The sequence below is a fragment of the Somniosus microcephalus genome, chromosome 5 (assembly GCF_052327205.1).
Source record: "Somniosus microcephalus isolate GS21.2 chromosome 5, FLI_Smic_1.0, whole genome shotgun sequence".
NCBI lineage: Eukaryota > Metazoa > Chordata > Chondrichthyes > Squaliformes > Somniosidae > Somniosus > Somniosus microcephalus.
Window position 1 is genome coordinate 165,758,119 of NC_140991.1, and position 16,594 is coordinate 165,774,712.

The window sequence follows — 16,594 nt, forward strand, 5'->3', positions numbered from 1 at the left end:
ATCCTCACACTGTTCCCTTTGGGGAACTGTATGAAGTGGTGGAAGGATTTATGGCCGTGATTAACGCTCATTCCGTGACCGTAACCATCTTTGAACCAGCCATTAGGGTGGTTAGTCCTATGGCGGGAGGGTTTTACAGGCTCCCACAACCCATCTGAGGGGGGGGGGGGGGCCACCAACACCCACGGACGCAAGTATCCCGCTGGATGTCCACCCAGAATTTAAAGTTGGAACTCCGACTCCACTTGCCGGGACTGTCTGGAGTGGGGTTCAAAACCCTACTCCTTCTGGCCCAGCGGCGGGGATGCTTACTGCTACGCAAAAGGCCCACTCCGCACAAAAGGTGACACCCATACGTTTCCTGCGCCTTTTCCCTCCCCGTGACTGGAGCCCTATGCTGCCATTTCACGTTGCTAATCGGATTGGGCCTTTGTCATAGCGGTAGGATCCCCGCCGCTGGGCCAGATCAGGGTAGGGTTTCGAACCCCGCTCCAGACAGTCCCGGCAAGTGGAGTCGGAGCTCCGGCTCTAAATTCTGGGTTGACATCCAGTGGGATATTTGCGTCCGTGGGTGTGGGTGGCCCCCCCTCCTTGTATAGCTTGTGGGAGCCCATAAAACCCTCCCGCCATAGGACTAACCGCCCTAATGGCTGGTTCAAAGATGGTTATGGTCACGGAATGAGCGTTAATCATGGCCATAAATCCTTCCACCACTTCATACAGTTCCCCAAAGGGAACAGTGTGAAGACACGTATGACGACGACATTGCTAAATAAATAAATGGAATTAAAAAAATTCTTTTAGGGCTTTTAAAAGTCTTTAAATTGCTTTAATTCTGTTTAAAACTACTTCAGATTACTCAAAATAATGTAAACATTTTAAAAAGTTTATAAAAGTTACCAAAATCTTCAAAAAACTTCCAAAAACCTATTTAAACTGCTGCTTTGCATGTAAAAATGGTTAGCAGCTTGACAGAAACATTGGGGGCGTGTCCAGTGAAACTGAGACCTCAAGGGGCGTGTCTCACTTGCACTGCACGCTACAGGCTTCGCGCTGGCTGCACTCCTGGGCGGCGTGACGTCATACGCTGCCCGGGATTCTTCTTCTGGAAACACCAATTCCAGGCGTCCCTGGAGCTGATCGGCAGTAGCGCGGGGTAAGTGTAAATACGGGGCTTGCATGCGCTGCAAGCCCCGTTCTGGAATTTCTGGGCCAATATCTTCGTCCCTTTCCCAAATTGCCTTGGTAGGGACCTCATGATATTTAACCCAACTCTCCCTTTGTATCTCTCCTATATTAATCACATCATACAGGGGCTGTCCCTCTTCTGGGAGTTGTGGGATGGTCAATACAAAGCCAATCACCTTAGTCCATGGGGTCAGACAATTGCCTGCCCGGTATACTTGTCCCATTTTACGCCCTTTACATAGGCTTTTATTTGTGTCAATCCAGGGTTCCAGATCCTTATTAGTAATCCAGTCAGGGATCTGTCCATTATTTATTTGTTTCATGTTATGCTGAGCATTTGACAATAGCCATGATCTATACATGGTGCATCCTTATGGGTTTGTTGTGATGCATTGCTGATCTGATCAATAATTGTATTAATTGTTTTTGCATGGGGGGGGGTTACTATCTCTTCCACCCCCAACAATTGTTTTGCCGTTTGTTCTCCTGCTAGTGCTGGTTGTTGGCTGTTTCCAGTGGCTTGTTTTAATAACTTCTCTATTTTTGTTTATGTCTCCTACTCTTTCACTTACTCCTTCTATGTCAAAACTGTTAACTGTTGGTAATTCGGCCGCATACCCTGCTCCAGCCATTTCCAATATTCCCCGTTTCTTGCGTCTTGTAAGCTAGATTTTCCCTGTGGACCCTCTAATTGTTTTACCCACAGGGAGTTCCACAATTGCTTCGTATGATTATTACACATTGCGGGCATTTCAAAAGTACTCATATTAATGGCAAGTTTTACACTAAAATACATCTCACCTTGTGTTTTTCTTATAACCAATCACCCTTTGGCTCTGTCTGCCATCGTTGGGCAAGTTAATGGGGTGGTAGTTGGAGTACATTGACACAAAGTCCGATTGGTGCATTAAGTTACTGCGGGCAAAGCATTCAAATATGGTTTACTGCACTTGGCAGCATCTAATCCTGACCCCGTGTCAGAGCTCGCATCGTAAATTCCGTTGTCAGTGCCGTTACATGGTTCGGTTTGGTTGCAGGGTATGCATCCAAATGTTTCACACATATTCTGTTTGTTACAGGTGACTTTTTATTTAGCCACACAATCTCGATGAGAGTAAAAGTGAGGATCCACCTCATTCTTTTATCTTAAAGTTCCTGCAAAATATAAAGGGGCTGGTTGTCACCAGTCTTATTAGTCATCCCATTCTTACTAATTCCACCATAAGGTGTGGTGGCATTTCTTCCGTCTGCCATCTATGATGGCGCTTCCATATGTACCAAAAGAGGTATACTATCCCGATTATTATTAATATTATGAGTACCCCTCCTAGGCAAGCGAGCCACAGCTCTCGTTCTCGTGCCTGATAACGCAACCGCCAATCCTCACTTTCCTCATATGGCGCCATTTCAGGGTGACCCATTTTTATTGTGTTTCTACGGGTTCCTTTTTCCTTCCCATTCCCGCATCGCTGTAATTGTGACCAGTGTTTCCATCGCCCTACTCCATTCATATCCACATATGCACATGTGTCACCACTGATCAGTATTTGGTATAGTCCTGACCACCACGGCGTGAACCCGGTCCGCCCTGGTAATCCCTTAACCATTACCTTTTCCCCCACTTGGGGAAGATCTGACGGGAATGCTACTTCCTCTTGCCCATTTCTACCTGCCTGTTGTTCTCTTACTTCCTGTCTCCTATCCTTAAGTTGTCTACTTAATTCCATTACATATCTTTTTTTATTTGATCCTGTAGTGGGCCCACATCAGACCCCCCTGTGATTATACCTTTGGGCAGTCGCATCGCCCGACCAGTCATAAGTTCATATGGAGTTAATCCTGACGTCCGGTTAGGGGTTGCCCTTTGCCTCATGAGGATAGCAGGTAATAGTTCAGCCCAAGCCTGTCCAGTTTCTTGCCTGGCTTTTGACAGGGCTGTCTTTATTGTCCGATTCATCCGTTCTACCATTCCCGGACTCTACGGGTGGTAGGGGATGTGACATTTTTGTTTAATGCCCAATATAGTGCATAGTACTTTCATCACTTGTCCAGTGAATTGGGTTCCCTGATCGGAGTCTATTTGAGTGGGGATGCCCCATCGGGGAATCACCACCTCAGCTAAAATTCGGGCTACTGTGTTTGCAGTGCAGTTTTGGGTGAACAAATCTATTATCACTAAACAATATTTTCTTCCTCGAGAGTTTGGTAGTGGCCCCGTGAAATTAATTTGGATATTCTCCCATGGCCCTCGCGGCCATGGTTGATGAGCCATTCTTATTTTAATGGCCTTTCCTGGATTATGTCGGGAACATGTAATGCATTGCTGACAACATTTAGCAATGTCTCGTCCTAAGCCTGGCCACCACCAATCCCTAGAGATATTACTGATCATGGCATTTCGCCCCGCATGGCTCATGCCATGATGTAATTCCATGAGCATTTTCCGTATACATGTGGGGGCTGACCCCCTTCCCTCTTTTCTCCAGATGGAGTCCTGGTCTGGTGCAGCTCCGCACCTTTCCCATTCTTTCTTCTCTATGTCCCGTACATCCCTGTGCAATTTTACTATATTAATGTCCTCCTTAGTTATTATACTAACTGCTTCTTCCCTGGCTTCTGTTTTATCAACATAATTAATCCCCAATTGGGCTGAGAGAATCCTAGTGCATCTTGTATCTGCGTTTTAAATTGGGTCATACGCAGTTTGTCGGGCATCCCGATCTGCATTATTGGCGGGACACCATGTCCTGCCCTTTGTCCCATCTGGCAGGGTGTTCCACTTGCCTCGAGGACATTTAGCCCGTATGAGTTGATGGACATCTCTTTCATGCATATCGTGGATACCATACATTTCCTGTAAATTTTTCCAGAATTCAATATTTTTACTCCGGGTCTTCAGGGTGCCCAGAGATTTCAAGATGTCTTGTTTTTCTAGGGGACTAAATGCTTTATATCTATGTTTATTATTCCCTACCTGTGCTCCTTGTGTCACCGTCAAAGGTGCGGCAGCGCGAACCTCTTCCTCTCCACTATCATTATACGGGGGAGGTGGTGGAGCGGTAGGTATACCTGATTGGGGGGCCAAAGAGTCCCTTTTCGTTCTGACTCTCCTGAATTTCTCTCAATTTTTAAATTTCTGCTCTGGCTGTGTTTAGTTCCTCTATTTTTGGTTTCAGTTTGAGGGTACACTGTAAAAGCTGTCGTACTATTATTACACCGGCCTTTTGGGTGTATTTTTCTCTCTTTGTCACCAAGTCTTTTGAATGGCGGGGTCCTGACTTGGATCCCATCCATCTCTTAACATTTTGTCGATTAAGCCCTTCCGGTCGTCTGCATAGAATCTAGTAAGGGTTCCTTCTGCACCCCAGTCTAATTCTTTTCCCCGACGCCATCTTGTGGTCTGACCTTCCCGGCTTTACACACAACTTCTACTTGAGTTATGTCCGTTCGGCTTCTCCACAACACTAAAATATCCCAATCCCGGGTTCACAATCCTGTGATTAACGTATGTTCTCTACGTCCTTGCTTTCTGGCCTTCACGTGGGACTTACGTCCTCTTAATTCTGGCTCAGTCCGCTAGGTGTTTGAGATAATTAATCGCCCTTGTCCGTGTCGATCACCCAGTATTGACACAATACCTAACAAAGACTCAATGTCAAAATTCGCACAATTAATCTCTTAGTCTGACCGTCTTTTATCGCAACAGCAGTGTCCCTTCCAATACTAATGTTTACGCGTATTATTACATTAAGATCATACTCACTACATGTCCAAACGCGTCCGCCCTTTTACCGTTTCACAGACTTGTCACGATTCGGATACTCGTTCCGCAGACAGACGAGAGACTGCCTGAATTACGCAATTTCCAGGTGGTATTCCAAATCTACTCGCCCTCTTGTGTCCTCTTGGCCATTGTTCATCTACGTTCCGACGTATCCTGCCGACTATGACAAATGTTGTGGCGAAATAAAATTGATTAAATCCGCACACTAGTCTGTAAATGGTAAAATAGCTAAGCAGTTTATTTAAAACACAAAATTATTCAACAGTACAATACAAACAGACCGTGGAGGTTACATACAGTCCGCGAAGGTACCTAGATGCTGATCAGGGCGACAGCTTAGAGTTCCCGCAACTCATTCCTGGCTGACTCCCCGAACGCTTACAGCTTTCCGTATTTATGTCTTAAAACCACAATGATTCATACTTTCGCGTGACTTCACATGTTTTCGCGTCACTTGTTATTCAAGTTATTTCTTGCCACATTCTCCTAACCATCAGTTGCCCACCTGGTGACTTCCCTAATCTCCCAACGGCTAGTTTCAATCCAGCGAGTCCTTTTGACCTATTATTGTCAAGTCGCTACCTCTTTTCTGTATCTCAGCACGTCTCCTTCTGCTTTTCCTGTCTTTGTCCCTTTTTGTGGTTACGTGCTGAGCTGTGTGCAAAGCCTATATGCTTTTAACTTGCTGTTGTCAGGCAGAAATGCCTTGACTGCTTATTCTTACCCATAATGCTATGCTTCTACTAAGTGTGATTTCTAAAAATCCACTTCATGGATAAGTACCTGAAGGGAAAAAAATTTGCAGGGCTACGGGGAAAGGGCAGAGGAGGTGGACTAGCTGAAGTGTTCTTGCAGAGAGCTGGCACGAGCTCGACGGGCCAAATGGCTGCCTCCTGTGCTGTAACCATTCTTTGATTCTATGATCATAACAGACAGCAAAACTGGTTTCTTCAATATTCCAAGCTGACTCCACCCTATCTACAAGTGAACTTTATCCCACCACAGAGCCTCAGACTTTAACTTTGAACTCTCTCATATTGTCTTATCCTTATCCTCTGTTTATAACTAGGATATTTAAGTACATAAAATTAGGATGGGAACAAGCTAACTTGGCGGAGGTGTTGTCTTTTGAAGGAGACATTAAATTGAGGCCCTCTCTGCCTGTTTTATCATAATTTGTGATGCTCGGAGAGATTAATAAAGCATTGTATAAATGTAAACTCTCTTTACCAATTGCTGCATTGAAATACAAAATAACATTATTGCTTTCTTTTAGAACCATTTTCTGGAAGTGGGATGGAACAAATCTGTGGAAACCAGAGGGGATGTGGAGGGATATTTAAACTGCTGTGGATTTAATGAAGTGAGCCAAAATGAAACCTGCAAAGCTGTAAGTGCACAAAATGTAAATTAGAGCATGGAAGTACTGTACAATGCCAATCTTGTTAGCTGTTCTTTCCTTTTGGAGAAAAATGTTTGAATCCAGCAAATTAATTTCTGTCGGTTTCAAACTAGACTTATTCAGCACTAAACTGTGCAAACAATTGGGCCAGTGCAGAGCTGTTCCAGCTGAGCATCAATGTGACCGTACCAGCATAACTCCGAGTCAGGTCTCTAGACTTCTGAGAGCACTAAAGCCCCATGTTGCGACACCCCTCCAAGACTCCTTCTTAACAGTTCACACTGGGTGAAAATACAGTTCCAGCCCAGTGAGAAGCTGCCTTTTATAAAAAAAAAACTTAAAAAAAACTTTATAAGCTTATTTTTTCTATGTTTGGAGAAAACAGATGCTTCTACCAAAGCTCTACAATATTAAAAAAATTGACCAGTCAGGGAGCAAAGCTCTGTACTTGTCCAAACAAACATCCACAGACCTCCTATTTTGCTGATCTCCGTGTGAGCGATGCATAATCGGCAAGTGTGTCAGTTGCTCATAGAAATCCATAGATGTCAATCTGAGACCAGTAGCTGCAGTATAACTAATTTTAGGTAATCTAATTTTGTATTTATTTTGCAACTTTGCAATCTCCTTTTTGAAAATGTCCCATTGTTGATCTACAGTTGTGTGTGGAAATTTCTCTTTCTACCTCACTCCTCATCTTTCAAAAATCTTTGTACCATCTTTTTACCTGTCTGTGGATTTTAAACCTTGTATTGTGGCCACTACTCCGGAGGTGCTTAACCATATTTAACTCATCTACCTGACCTATCTCATTACTTATAACTAGATCAAGAAATGCCTTTCCCCTTGTAGACATAGAAGCACACTGGTTGAGGAAGGAGACCTGCACACACTTTAGGAATTCCATTCCTTTTTCTGTGTTTACTTCATCCCTGCCCCAATCAATGTGTGGGTAATTAAAATCTCCTGCACAATAATTTTGTTGTTCTGCTCCTGACCTGTCTACAGATTTCGTCTTCCATTTCCCTTCCACAATTTAATGATCCACCCACAATATCTTTGTTTATGTATGCTCTCTGTCTGAACCTCTCTTCTGTCTTCTCTATAGCATGTATTTCCTCTTTTGCCAATATTTCCACTGCTTCTCCTTTCTTGCATATTAAGTTCCTCCTAAAAATATTATAACCTAAACGCCATGATATTTGGCACCTTAGTGCTGGCAATTAAGGCTGGTTTCGAGAAAAAAATGGTGGCTGCCTCACTTCCACCCAGTTCCGGCGCAGCCCTTGCTGGTCGCAGTCTTGGCGAGGGCGATAGTGCGGGTGGGACGTGCGTGCACCGGCATTATGCAGAGTAGGCAGATTGTGACGTCCATCGGTGTGTAACACTGATTTGATGCTCGACCTACTATTTTGGACGTCGCTGTTCCAATCAACGTCATCTCCTAAACACACACAGCTGAACATGCGTTCAGGTGCACGAGAGACACCCTTGCCAGCGCTATTTTTAAAGGGATACATCCAACTGGCAGGTAAGTTGATTATTTCTCTTGTACTGACTCTTGCAGAGTTTATATCAATATTGGCTTGCTAGAAGACATTTATAACTTTGGTAAAGTGTGCAGGGAGTGCTGCTGGACTTTGGGAAGGCATTGGCTACAACTGGAAGGCCTCTGACTACGCTACTTGCTCCCAGTCATGGGGGCTCAAGTTGCAGTCCAACTTGTGCTGCAACATAACCGGGAGATGGAGCAGAGGCAGCAAAGACAAGCTGCTCGCAGATGGAGGAGGAGGAAGGCTCTCGGCAGGAGCCCTTACCCACTTAGGGTCTTCAGGGAGCACTTCTACCTGCACCGAAGCCAGGAGCAGTGTATTCAGCAGCTCTGCTTCACCGAGAAGATGACCACAGAACTCTGCCACCTCTTGGAACCAGACATGCAGCCTCAGAGTAGGGTGACAATAGCACTGCCAGTGGTCCTCAAGGTGTCTGTGGCCCTGAATTGTTTCCCCAGCGGATCCTTCCAGGCTGGAACAGGTGAAATAGCAAACATCTTGCAGTTCGCCGTCCATCACTGCATCCGGGAGGTCCCAGAAGCTCTACTCTAGGAGAAGGGACTTCATTGTCTTCTCTCTAAACAGAGAGAAGCAGGAGGAGCACACACATGGCTTTGCCAGGATATCCGGCTTCCCCATGGTGCAGGGTGCCATCGACTGCACACTCGTGGCTTTGAGGGTGCCGCATATCAATGCTACCACTCTGTGAAGTTGGTGTGCGATCATGCCCAGCACATCATGATGGTGAATGCCCAGTATCCTGGCAGCAGTCATGATGCCTTCATCCTGTGCCAGTCCACTGTGCCAACCACCATGTCGAACCTGAGGGTGGCTGCTCTGAGACGAGGGCTATCTGCTCTACACCTGGCTGATGACTCCCCTCTGCAACCCCACCACTTGTGGCCAGTAATCATATAATGACAGCCATGCTGCCATGAGGAACGTCATCGAGCAGACCATCGGGGTGCTCCAGCAACGGCTCCGCTGCCTTTACTGCTCGGGAAGAGCGCTCTCATGCTCGCCGGAGCGGGTGTCCCAATTTGTGGCGGTCTCCTCCACAACTTGGCCATCATGAGGGAGCAGCCCTTGCCACCACAGATTCCACGACTACCTCAGGAGGAAAGGAGGTGGCAGCCTACAAATCCACATTCTGGACGGGCTGTCCGTGCGCGCGTCATTAGACTTTGGTTCCCCTGAATGAAACCCCAGATCCCCATTGCTCGACACTTCCCCACCTTACCATCACTCTGTCACGGAACATCACAGACTCCTCTTGGGCACTGTTATGTATTGTGTGTTCTCCTCCCTGTGGTGGCGCTGTCACAGCAGATAAATGGTTGGTGTTCACAGAAATCACAGAAACCTCACAGTACAGATAGAGGCCATTTCGGCCCATCGAGCCTGCACCGACACATATCCCACCCGATCCCCGTAACCCCTACACCAACGCATATCCCACCCTATCCCCGTAACCCCACGTATTTAATCCCCCTAACACTAAGGGTCAATTTTTATCATAGCCAATCAACCTAACCCCGCACATCTTTGGACTCTCTTGGTTAAGTTTAGCTCTCTTTGTTTGGAACTCTCCAGAACTTCCCTTCCCCTTCGAATAAAGCACTTCATGTTGAATCTCTGAGTTCTAATTGTGTCTAGGTAAAAAGGTACTGACACAACAGGCACAATGCTGAAATGAAACCACCACAAAACAAACATTCCAAACATAATTTCTAAATGATTTAATTCCAATACAAGTTGAGCATCCTGAATCTGGCAACCTCGAGGCCGAGCTGGTTTTCGTGTTTTTCCAGACCTCAGAACGTGTTTCTGATGTCCAAAGTCTGGAAATATCGCAACCTGGGCTCGGGCGTTTTCCGGACTTTGGACATCAGAAACACGTTCCGAGTCCGGAAATGCCTGGGCTCAGGTTGCGGTTTGACAGGGTGTCTGGATTCCGGAACATTTTACGGATTCCAGATGACCCTGCCACCAATCGTCCCGGATTCTGGAATTTCGGATTTTGGACGCTCAACCCGTATTACATAGTCAACTAATCACCCTTGTGCATTCCCTTGGTGTCTGTCCTTCATTTGCCTTTGCCTGTTCTAGTGCTCCTACGAAGTGCTACCTCAGTGGCTGCAGCATGGCTGGTGGAAGGAAAGCTGCTGAGTTTCCATGGGGGACACTGCAAATGGCATTGCACGGCGACCTCGCGCATCTCTGGACTTAGAAGGCCTGGCTGAAGACTGCACCACCTCAGCATGGGCAGCAGCAGTGTGGGCAAACTGGCAACTGCAATGGCACTGGCAGTAGCAGTGGTGGAAGTACAAATGCTGAGAGAGAACAGCAGGTTCTTGCTCCACGGAGCCACTGCCAATCCCCTGAGGCGGCGCCTCAGATTTCCTAGCCATCTGTTGGAGGACAGATTGCTGGACTGCTGTGAGACCCTGCAAGCCCCTTTCCATATTCGTAAACCCAGCCATAATGGCAGCAGTCTGATCTTGCATGGCAGCAAGCTGAGTCTGCATGAGAACAATCTAAGCTTCTACAGCAGCACTCGGACATTGGGTCGCTTCCGCTTGTGCTGCAATGGAAGCTGCGACATCGCCCATCACATCCAGCATCATGGTTGGGTCCACAAGTGATCTAATAGAGTTGCCCATTACTTCCATCCTGGAATCATGGGCCCCAAGTTCCACGCAGAGCCCTGTGCAATGTAGGGGCCAGACTCCTCCATGCTCCTTGACCGTGACAAGGGGCTTTCTGGCAGGCCTGCCATTGCACCAAGCATTCTGTGTGCATGCCAAGCACCCCTCTTCTGAAGGCTACCCCATCGAAGTCCTCATCTGAATCCTGTGTAGTAGATCTTGTGGGCGAACTCTCCGTTCGGGGAGCTGGCACCTGCGCTACCCTTTTCCCCCTGGCCTGGCTGCAGCCCACTTGTACCCGGCGACTCACCACATGCAGATTCTGCCTCTATACTACCCTCTAAAGTTAGTGCAGTGCTATTTTCTCAGCTGATGCCTGGGAATGTCAGATCAAGTGATGGTGTCTCTTCTCCACATCTCCTCTTCTCCATCACTCTCCTCCACTACTTCTTCCTGCACAGGATGGGCTGGTGGCAATTCTTTGGTATCTGAAAGGAGAAAGGCACAAGGGTCGGGTTATGGTGGTGGGAGGAGGGGAAGCAAGATGTGCATGCTTACACCATCAACAGCTTGTAAGTGAGAAGAGATTGTGGGATGAGAGGGAAGTGGGATGTGAGAAAAAGGATTAGGTATGAGCATACCATCATCAATGGTTTCAGCTTCGCCGATCGCTGGAGCCTCGGTGACGGCCCCTCCAATTTTCTCCAGCACTGCTTCCTCTCGCTGGGTCAGGTTCTGCAGCTGTACCTGCCCTACCTGTTTGCCCTTATTCGTGCCATTTGTGAGCCACCTTGGCCTGCAAGAGAAATGGAAGTGTGTCAGTGAGTGTGGTGCAATGTGTTTGGGTGATGTGCCTGTCATGGTTGAATAGCTGGCATTGTGTGCAATGTGTGAGATGGGGATGTGAGGCTTGCAGCAGTAGTAAATGTGAGGGTGAGGTGAAGCTATGATTGTGAGGTATGAGTCGTGACTGTTGGTAGGTGAGTGATGAGGGTGTGGTGCATTAAGCAGTGTTTGAGGCTAGTGGTGCAGTTGGTGGGATATGGCATTTGAAGATGCATTCACTTAACTTGACAACTTGTGTGAGGTAATTAAACTTCTTCCAGCACTTGGATCCATGTTCTGGGGGAAAGACTGGTGGCACTGACAGCTTCAGCGATCTCCTCACACTACTTTCGAACAGTGTGTCTGGAAGGCCGCCTGGCCCCCTGTCGGTAGAGGACCTGTCTCTTCCTATAGACCCCCTGCACCAAGGCTTCCGGTGCTGCATCAGAGAACCGAGGTGCTCTTTTTCTGCCCGATTGAGACATTACTAACTTCCATCTCCAGTTACAATGAGGTACTTCTCTCACAAAGCACCTGCCCTTTAAGAGTGCAGACAGCCTTTCACTCTGCAGGCAGCCTTTAAATAGAGAGCAGACTTCTTATGATATTGGGCCCTCTTGAACGCTGGGCTCATTGCTCCAATCATGTTAATTATGCCCTTGCCCCTCAACGGCTCTCAAAGTCACAAATGACATCCTTTGTAACTGTAACAAAGGTAAGCTATCCCTCGTCGTCCTTCTTAACTTGTCTCCAGCCCTTGACACGGTTGACCACTCCATCCTTCTCTAATGCCTCTCCACCGTCGTCCAGCTGGGTGGGACTGCACTCGCCTGGTTCCATTCTTAACTATCCAATCATGACCAGAGAATCACCTGCAATGGCTTATCTTCCCACTCCTGCATCGTTATCTCTGGATGTCCCCCAAGGATCTATCCTTGGCCCCCCTCCTATTTCTCATCTACATGTTGCCCCTTGGCAAAATCATCCGAAAAGTGTCAGTTTCCAAATGTACGCTGACGACACCCAAATCAAGGGTTGACGGTGGATAGGCAATGGCAAGCATTTAAAGATCGCATGGATGAACTACAGAATTTTTTTTCATCACTGTTTGGCATAAAAATAAAACAAAAAAGGTGACTCAACTGTGGCCAACAAGGGAAATTAGGGATAGCGTAAGATCCAAGGAGAGGACATATAATTTGGCCAGAAAAAGCAGCAAACCTGAGGATTGGGAGCAGTTTAGGATTCAGCAGGGGACAAAGGGATTAATTAAGAGGGGGCAAATAGAGTATGAGAGTAAGTTTGCGGGGAACATAAAAACTGACTGTAAAAGCTTCTATAGATATATGAAGAGAAAAAGATTGGTGAAGTCAAGCGTAGGTCCCTTGCAGTCAGAATCAGGGGAATTTATAACGGGGAACAAAGAAATGGCAGGCCAATTAAATACATACTTTGGTTCTGTCTTCACAAAGGAGGACACAAATAACCTCCCAGAGATGTCGGGAACACAGGGCCTAATGAGAGGGAGGAATTGAAGGAAATCAGTATTTGTAGGGAAATGGTGTTAGGGAAATTGACGGGATTGAAGGCCACTAAATCCCCAGGGCCTGATAATCTACATCCTAGGGTACTTGAGGAAGTGGCCCGAGAAATAGTAGATGCATTGCTGGTCACCTTCCAAAATTCTATAGACTCTGGAACAGCCCCCATGGATTGCAGGGTAGCTAATGTTACCCCACTATTTAAAAAAGGTGGTAGCGAGAAAACGGGGAATTATAGACCGGTAAGCCTGACATCGGTAGTGGGGAAAATGCTAGAGTCCATTATAAAAGATGTAATAGCAGAGCACTTGGAAAACAGTGACCGGATCGGACAAAGTCAACATGGATTTACAAAAGGTAAATCATGCTTGACTAATCTACTGGAATTTTTTGAGGATATAACTGGTAAAATAGATAAAGGAGAACCAGTGGATGTGGTGTATTTGGACTTTCAGAAGGCTTTCGATAAGGTCCCGCATAAGAGATTAGCGTTTAAAGTTAAAGCACATGGGATTGGGGTAAGGTACTGTCTTGGATAGAGAACTGGTTGGCAGATAAGCAGAGTGTTGGAATAAACGGGTCTTTTTCCGAGTGGCAGGCAGTGACTAGTGGGGTAGCGCAGGGATCAATGCTAGGACCCCAGCTATTCACAATATATATTAATGATCTAGACGAGGGAACTAGATGTAATATCTCCAAGTTTGAAGATGACACAAAGCTGGGTGGGCGTGTGTGCTGTGAGGAGGATGCAGAGAAACTCCAATATGATTTGGACAGGTTGGGTGACTGGGCAGATGCATGGCAAATGCAGTATAATGTGGATAAATGCAAGATTATCCACTTCGGCGGCAAAAACAGGAAGACAGTGACGTAATAAAACTCACTACGCACTTGGTTTGAGCATAAAGCAAGGCTTTAATCAACTTGTTTCAGAACATGGAGGTCCAGTTGTACTTCACTAGTTCCTTGTCTTACAAAATGTCCCTAACAAGCTGGGCCCATGCCCAAGTATTTATACTCCTTGGACGGCGCCACCAGCTGGCCGTCCAGTGTTATTTCATGAGTAGTTTCTTGATGATGATGAGATTTATAACATTCTCCCTGCCTAAAAGATTTGGAAGTCCGACGACTTCCTCTTAACGGATTAGACGGACCACGAATAGCCGCAGTCTTTTAGATTTTTGTTTATGGCTAGAAGGCACGTCTCCCCAGACCGTGTCTTGCTCCCTGGGCCGCTTGATCCGTACCGGTGGATCGACCCGAGGGAGGCTGGGGAGATCGTGACTCCGGGTGCGGGTCCCCACAGGCGCAGAACTGGCTTCATCCTGTTTGATAGCCGGGGATTGACCGGCGTCCTGGCCTCGGGTGGCCATCCCACAGGGAGCGCTCGGCTCCCCGAGTGTTCCGGTGGGGCAGCTGGCAGATCTCTCGATGTCCCAGGTATAGGGTGTCCTCTTTGGGGGAGTGCAGAGTGTCGGCATCATCCCTGTAGGTCCCTGTATCAGTTGAGTCTGTGGAACCGGCTGGACAGGGAGCCAGGTCCCGGAGCGAAACGGTGGACTCCCGGCCATCAGGGTACCGCACTTGCGCGTACGTGGGGTTGACGTCCGTGAGTTCTACCTCGTCGACGAGAGGATCTTTTTTAGACGATCGGACGAATCTTCGGAGCAGCACGGGGCCGGGAGCTGCCAACCATGACGGTAGAGACGTCCCCTGGGTGGAGCGACGCTGGAACCTGAAGAATCGCTCGTGAGGTGTGACATTGGTAGACGTAGAAAGGAGAGACCTGATGGAATGCAACACGTCAGGGAGCATAGTTTCCCACTGCTGGTCTGGTAGGTTGCGTGACCTCAGCGCAAGACGAACAACATTCCAAATGATAGCGTTGTATCTCTCAACCTGTCCGTTACCGATGGGATGGTACGGTGTCGTTTTACTTGTGGCGATTCCCCATTGGGAGAGAGAACTTCTGAGTTCGCTTGACATGAAGGAGGGACCCCGATCAGAGTGGATGAAATTGGCCGTACCGCAAAGGGAAAAGACTTGATCAAGGCATTTGATCACTGTGGAAGTAAGCATATTGGGACAGGGGAAAGCAAAGGGAAAGTGTGAATATTCATCCACCGTAGTCAGTAAGTAGGTGTTTCGCGTTGAGGAAGGCAATGGCCCTTTAAAGCCAATGCTGAGTCGCTGCATAGCGTGTATGAGCGAGTCATCCGATGGACGGAAGAAATGCGGTCTTAATTCCGCACAACTTCTACAAGTGGAGCATGTTCTTTTCACATCTTCCGTAGAAAATGGGAGATTTTTAGATCGCAGAAAGTGCGACATACGGGTAACGCCAGGATGGCATAAGTCAGTATGAAGATTCGCAAGATTCGAAGTTGACATAGAAGAGCAGAATGCCCGGGTGAGGGTATCCGGGGCCACATTCTCTTTGCCGGGTCAATAATGTACGGTGTATCAAAAGGCAGCCAATTCCATCCTCCAGAGTTGTATTTTGTTATTCTTGATCTTAGTGCGTTTCCGGTTATCCAGCATAAAGGCCACGGAGCGCTGATCGGTTATAAGTGTGAAATGGCGATGAGTGAGAAAATGACTCCATTTACGTACAGCTTCGATGATGGCCATAGCCTCCTTCTCGACAGGAGGATAATGGAGCTCGCTACCCTGCAAAGTTCTGGACAGAAATGCAACGGGTCGACCACCTTGATTCAAGGTAGCAGAGATCGCCACATCCGATGCATCGCACTCGACCACGAAAGGAAGATTTTCATCAATGGAGCGAAGCGTGGCTTTTTCCTGTTGTCGCTTGAGGTTGAAAGCTGAAATAGCCGTTGCCTCCAATGGAAATGATTTTGCGTGAAGCAGGGGCTGGATCTTGTCGGAGAAGTGGGGTATCCACATCGCATAATAGGCGAACATGCCGCGTGCCCAACGAAGAGAGCCGAGATTCGTAGGGGGAGGGAGCTCCTGAAGCAGACAAAGTCGCTCCGGATCCGATTTGATGACACCGTTGCCCACCCAGTAGCCAAGGATGTTGACTGATGGTACTGATTTCACAGATTTGGACTCATTTAAGGTTAAGTTGTGACGACGGAGAACGTCAAAAAATTTCTGGAGGTTGGCATCATGCTCCTTCTGGTCATGACCAGCAATGGTGATATTATCCAGATATGGAAAAGTGTCCGTTAAGTTCTCCTGTTTGACTAGGCTATCCATTGCCCATTGAAAGATGGCCACCCCATTGGTGACCCCAAATGGAAGGCGACAAAACTGGTAAATCCGACCATTGGCCTCAAAGGCCGTATACTTTTTGTCAGAGTCCTTTAACGGTTCTTGATGGTATGCACTCTTTAAATCAAAAGTTGAAAATATCTTGTAGTTGGCAAGGTTATTGACCATGTCATCGATGCATGGTAGTGGGTAGGCATCCAGATCGGTATACTGGTTAATAGTTTGCAAGTAATCGATGCAAAGACGTTTCTTGTGTTGCTTCAAAGGATTTTTGACAACGACTACTTGAGCCCGCCAGGAAGATGAACATGGCGCAATGATACCGTCGGCTAGAAGGCGAGAGATTTCTGCCTCGATAAAGGATCGATCATCTTGGCTGAAACGTCATGATTTAGTGACTATGGGCTTATATCGGG

General features: G+C 47.2%; 1 protein-coding gene across 2 annotated transcripts in view; it reads left to right on the top strand.

The window, feature by feature from the left end:
* Positions 1-16,594, top strand: part of tspan13a (tetraspanin 13a) — a 100,637-nt gene that overhangs the window by 48,587 nt on the left and 35,456 nt on the right. For both annotated transcript variants that reach the window (XM_085988409.1, XM_085988410.1), the window contains exon 4: positions 6,249-6,362. In XM_085988409.1, the coding sequence (XP_085844535.1) occupies positions 6,249-6,362 (114 nt within the window). The remainder of the gene's footprint in view (positions 1-6,248; positions 6,363-16,594) is intronic.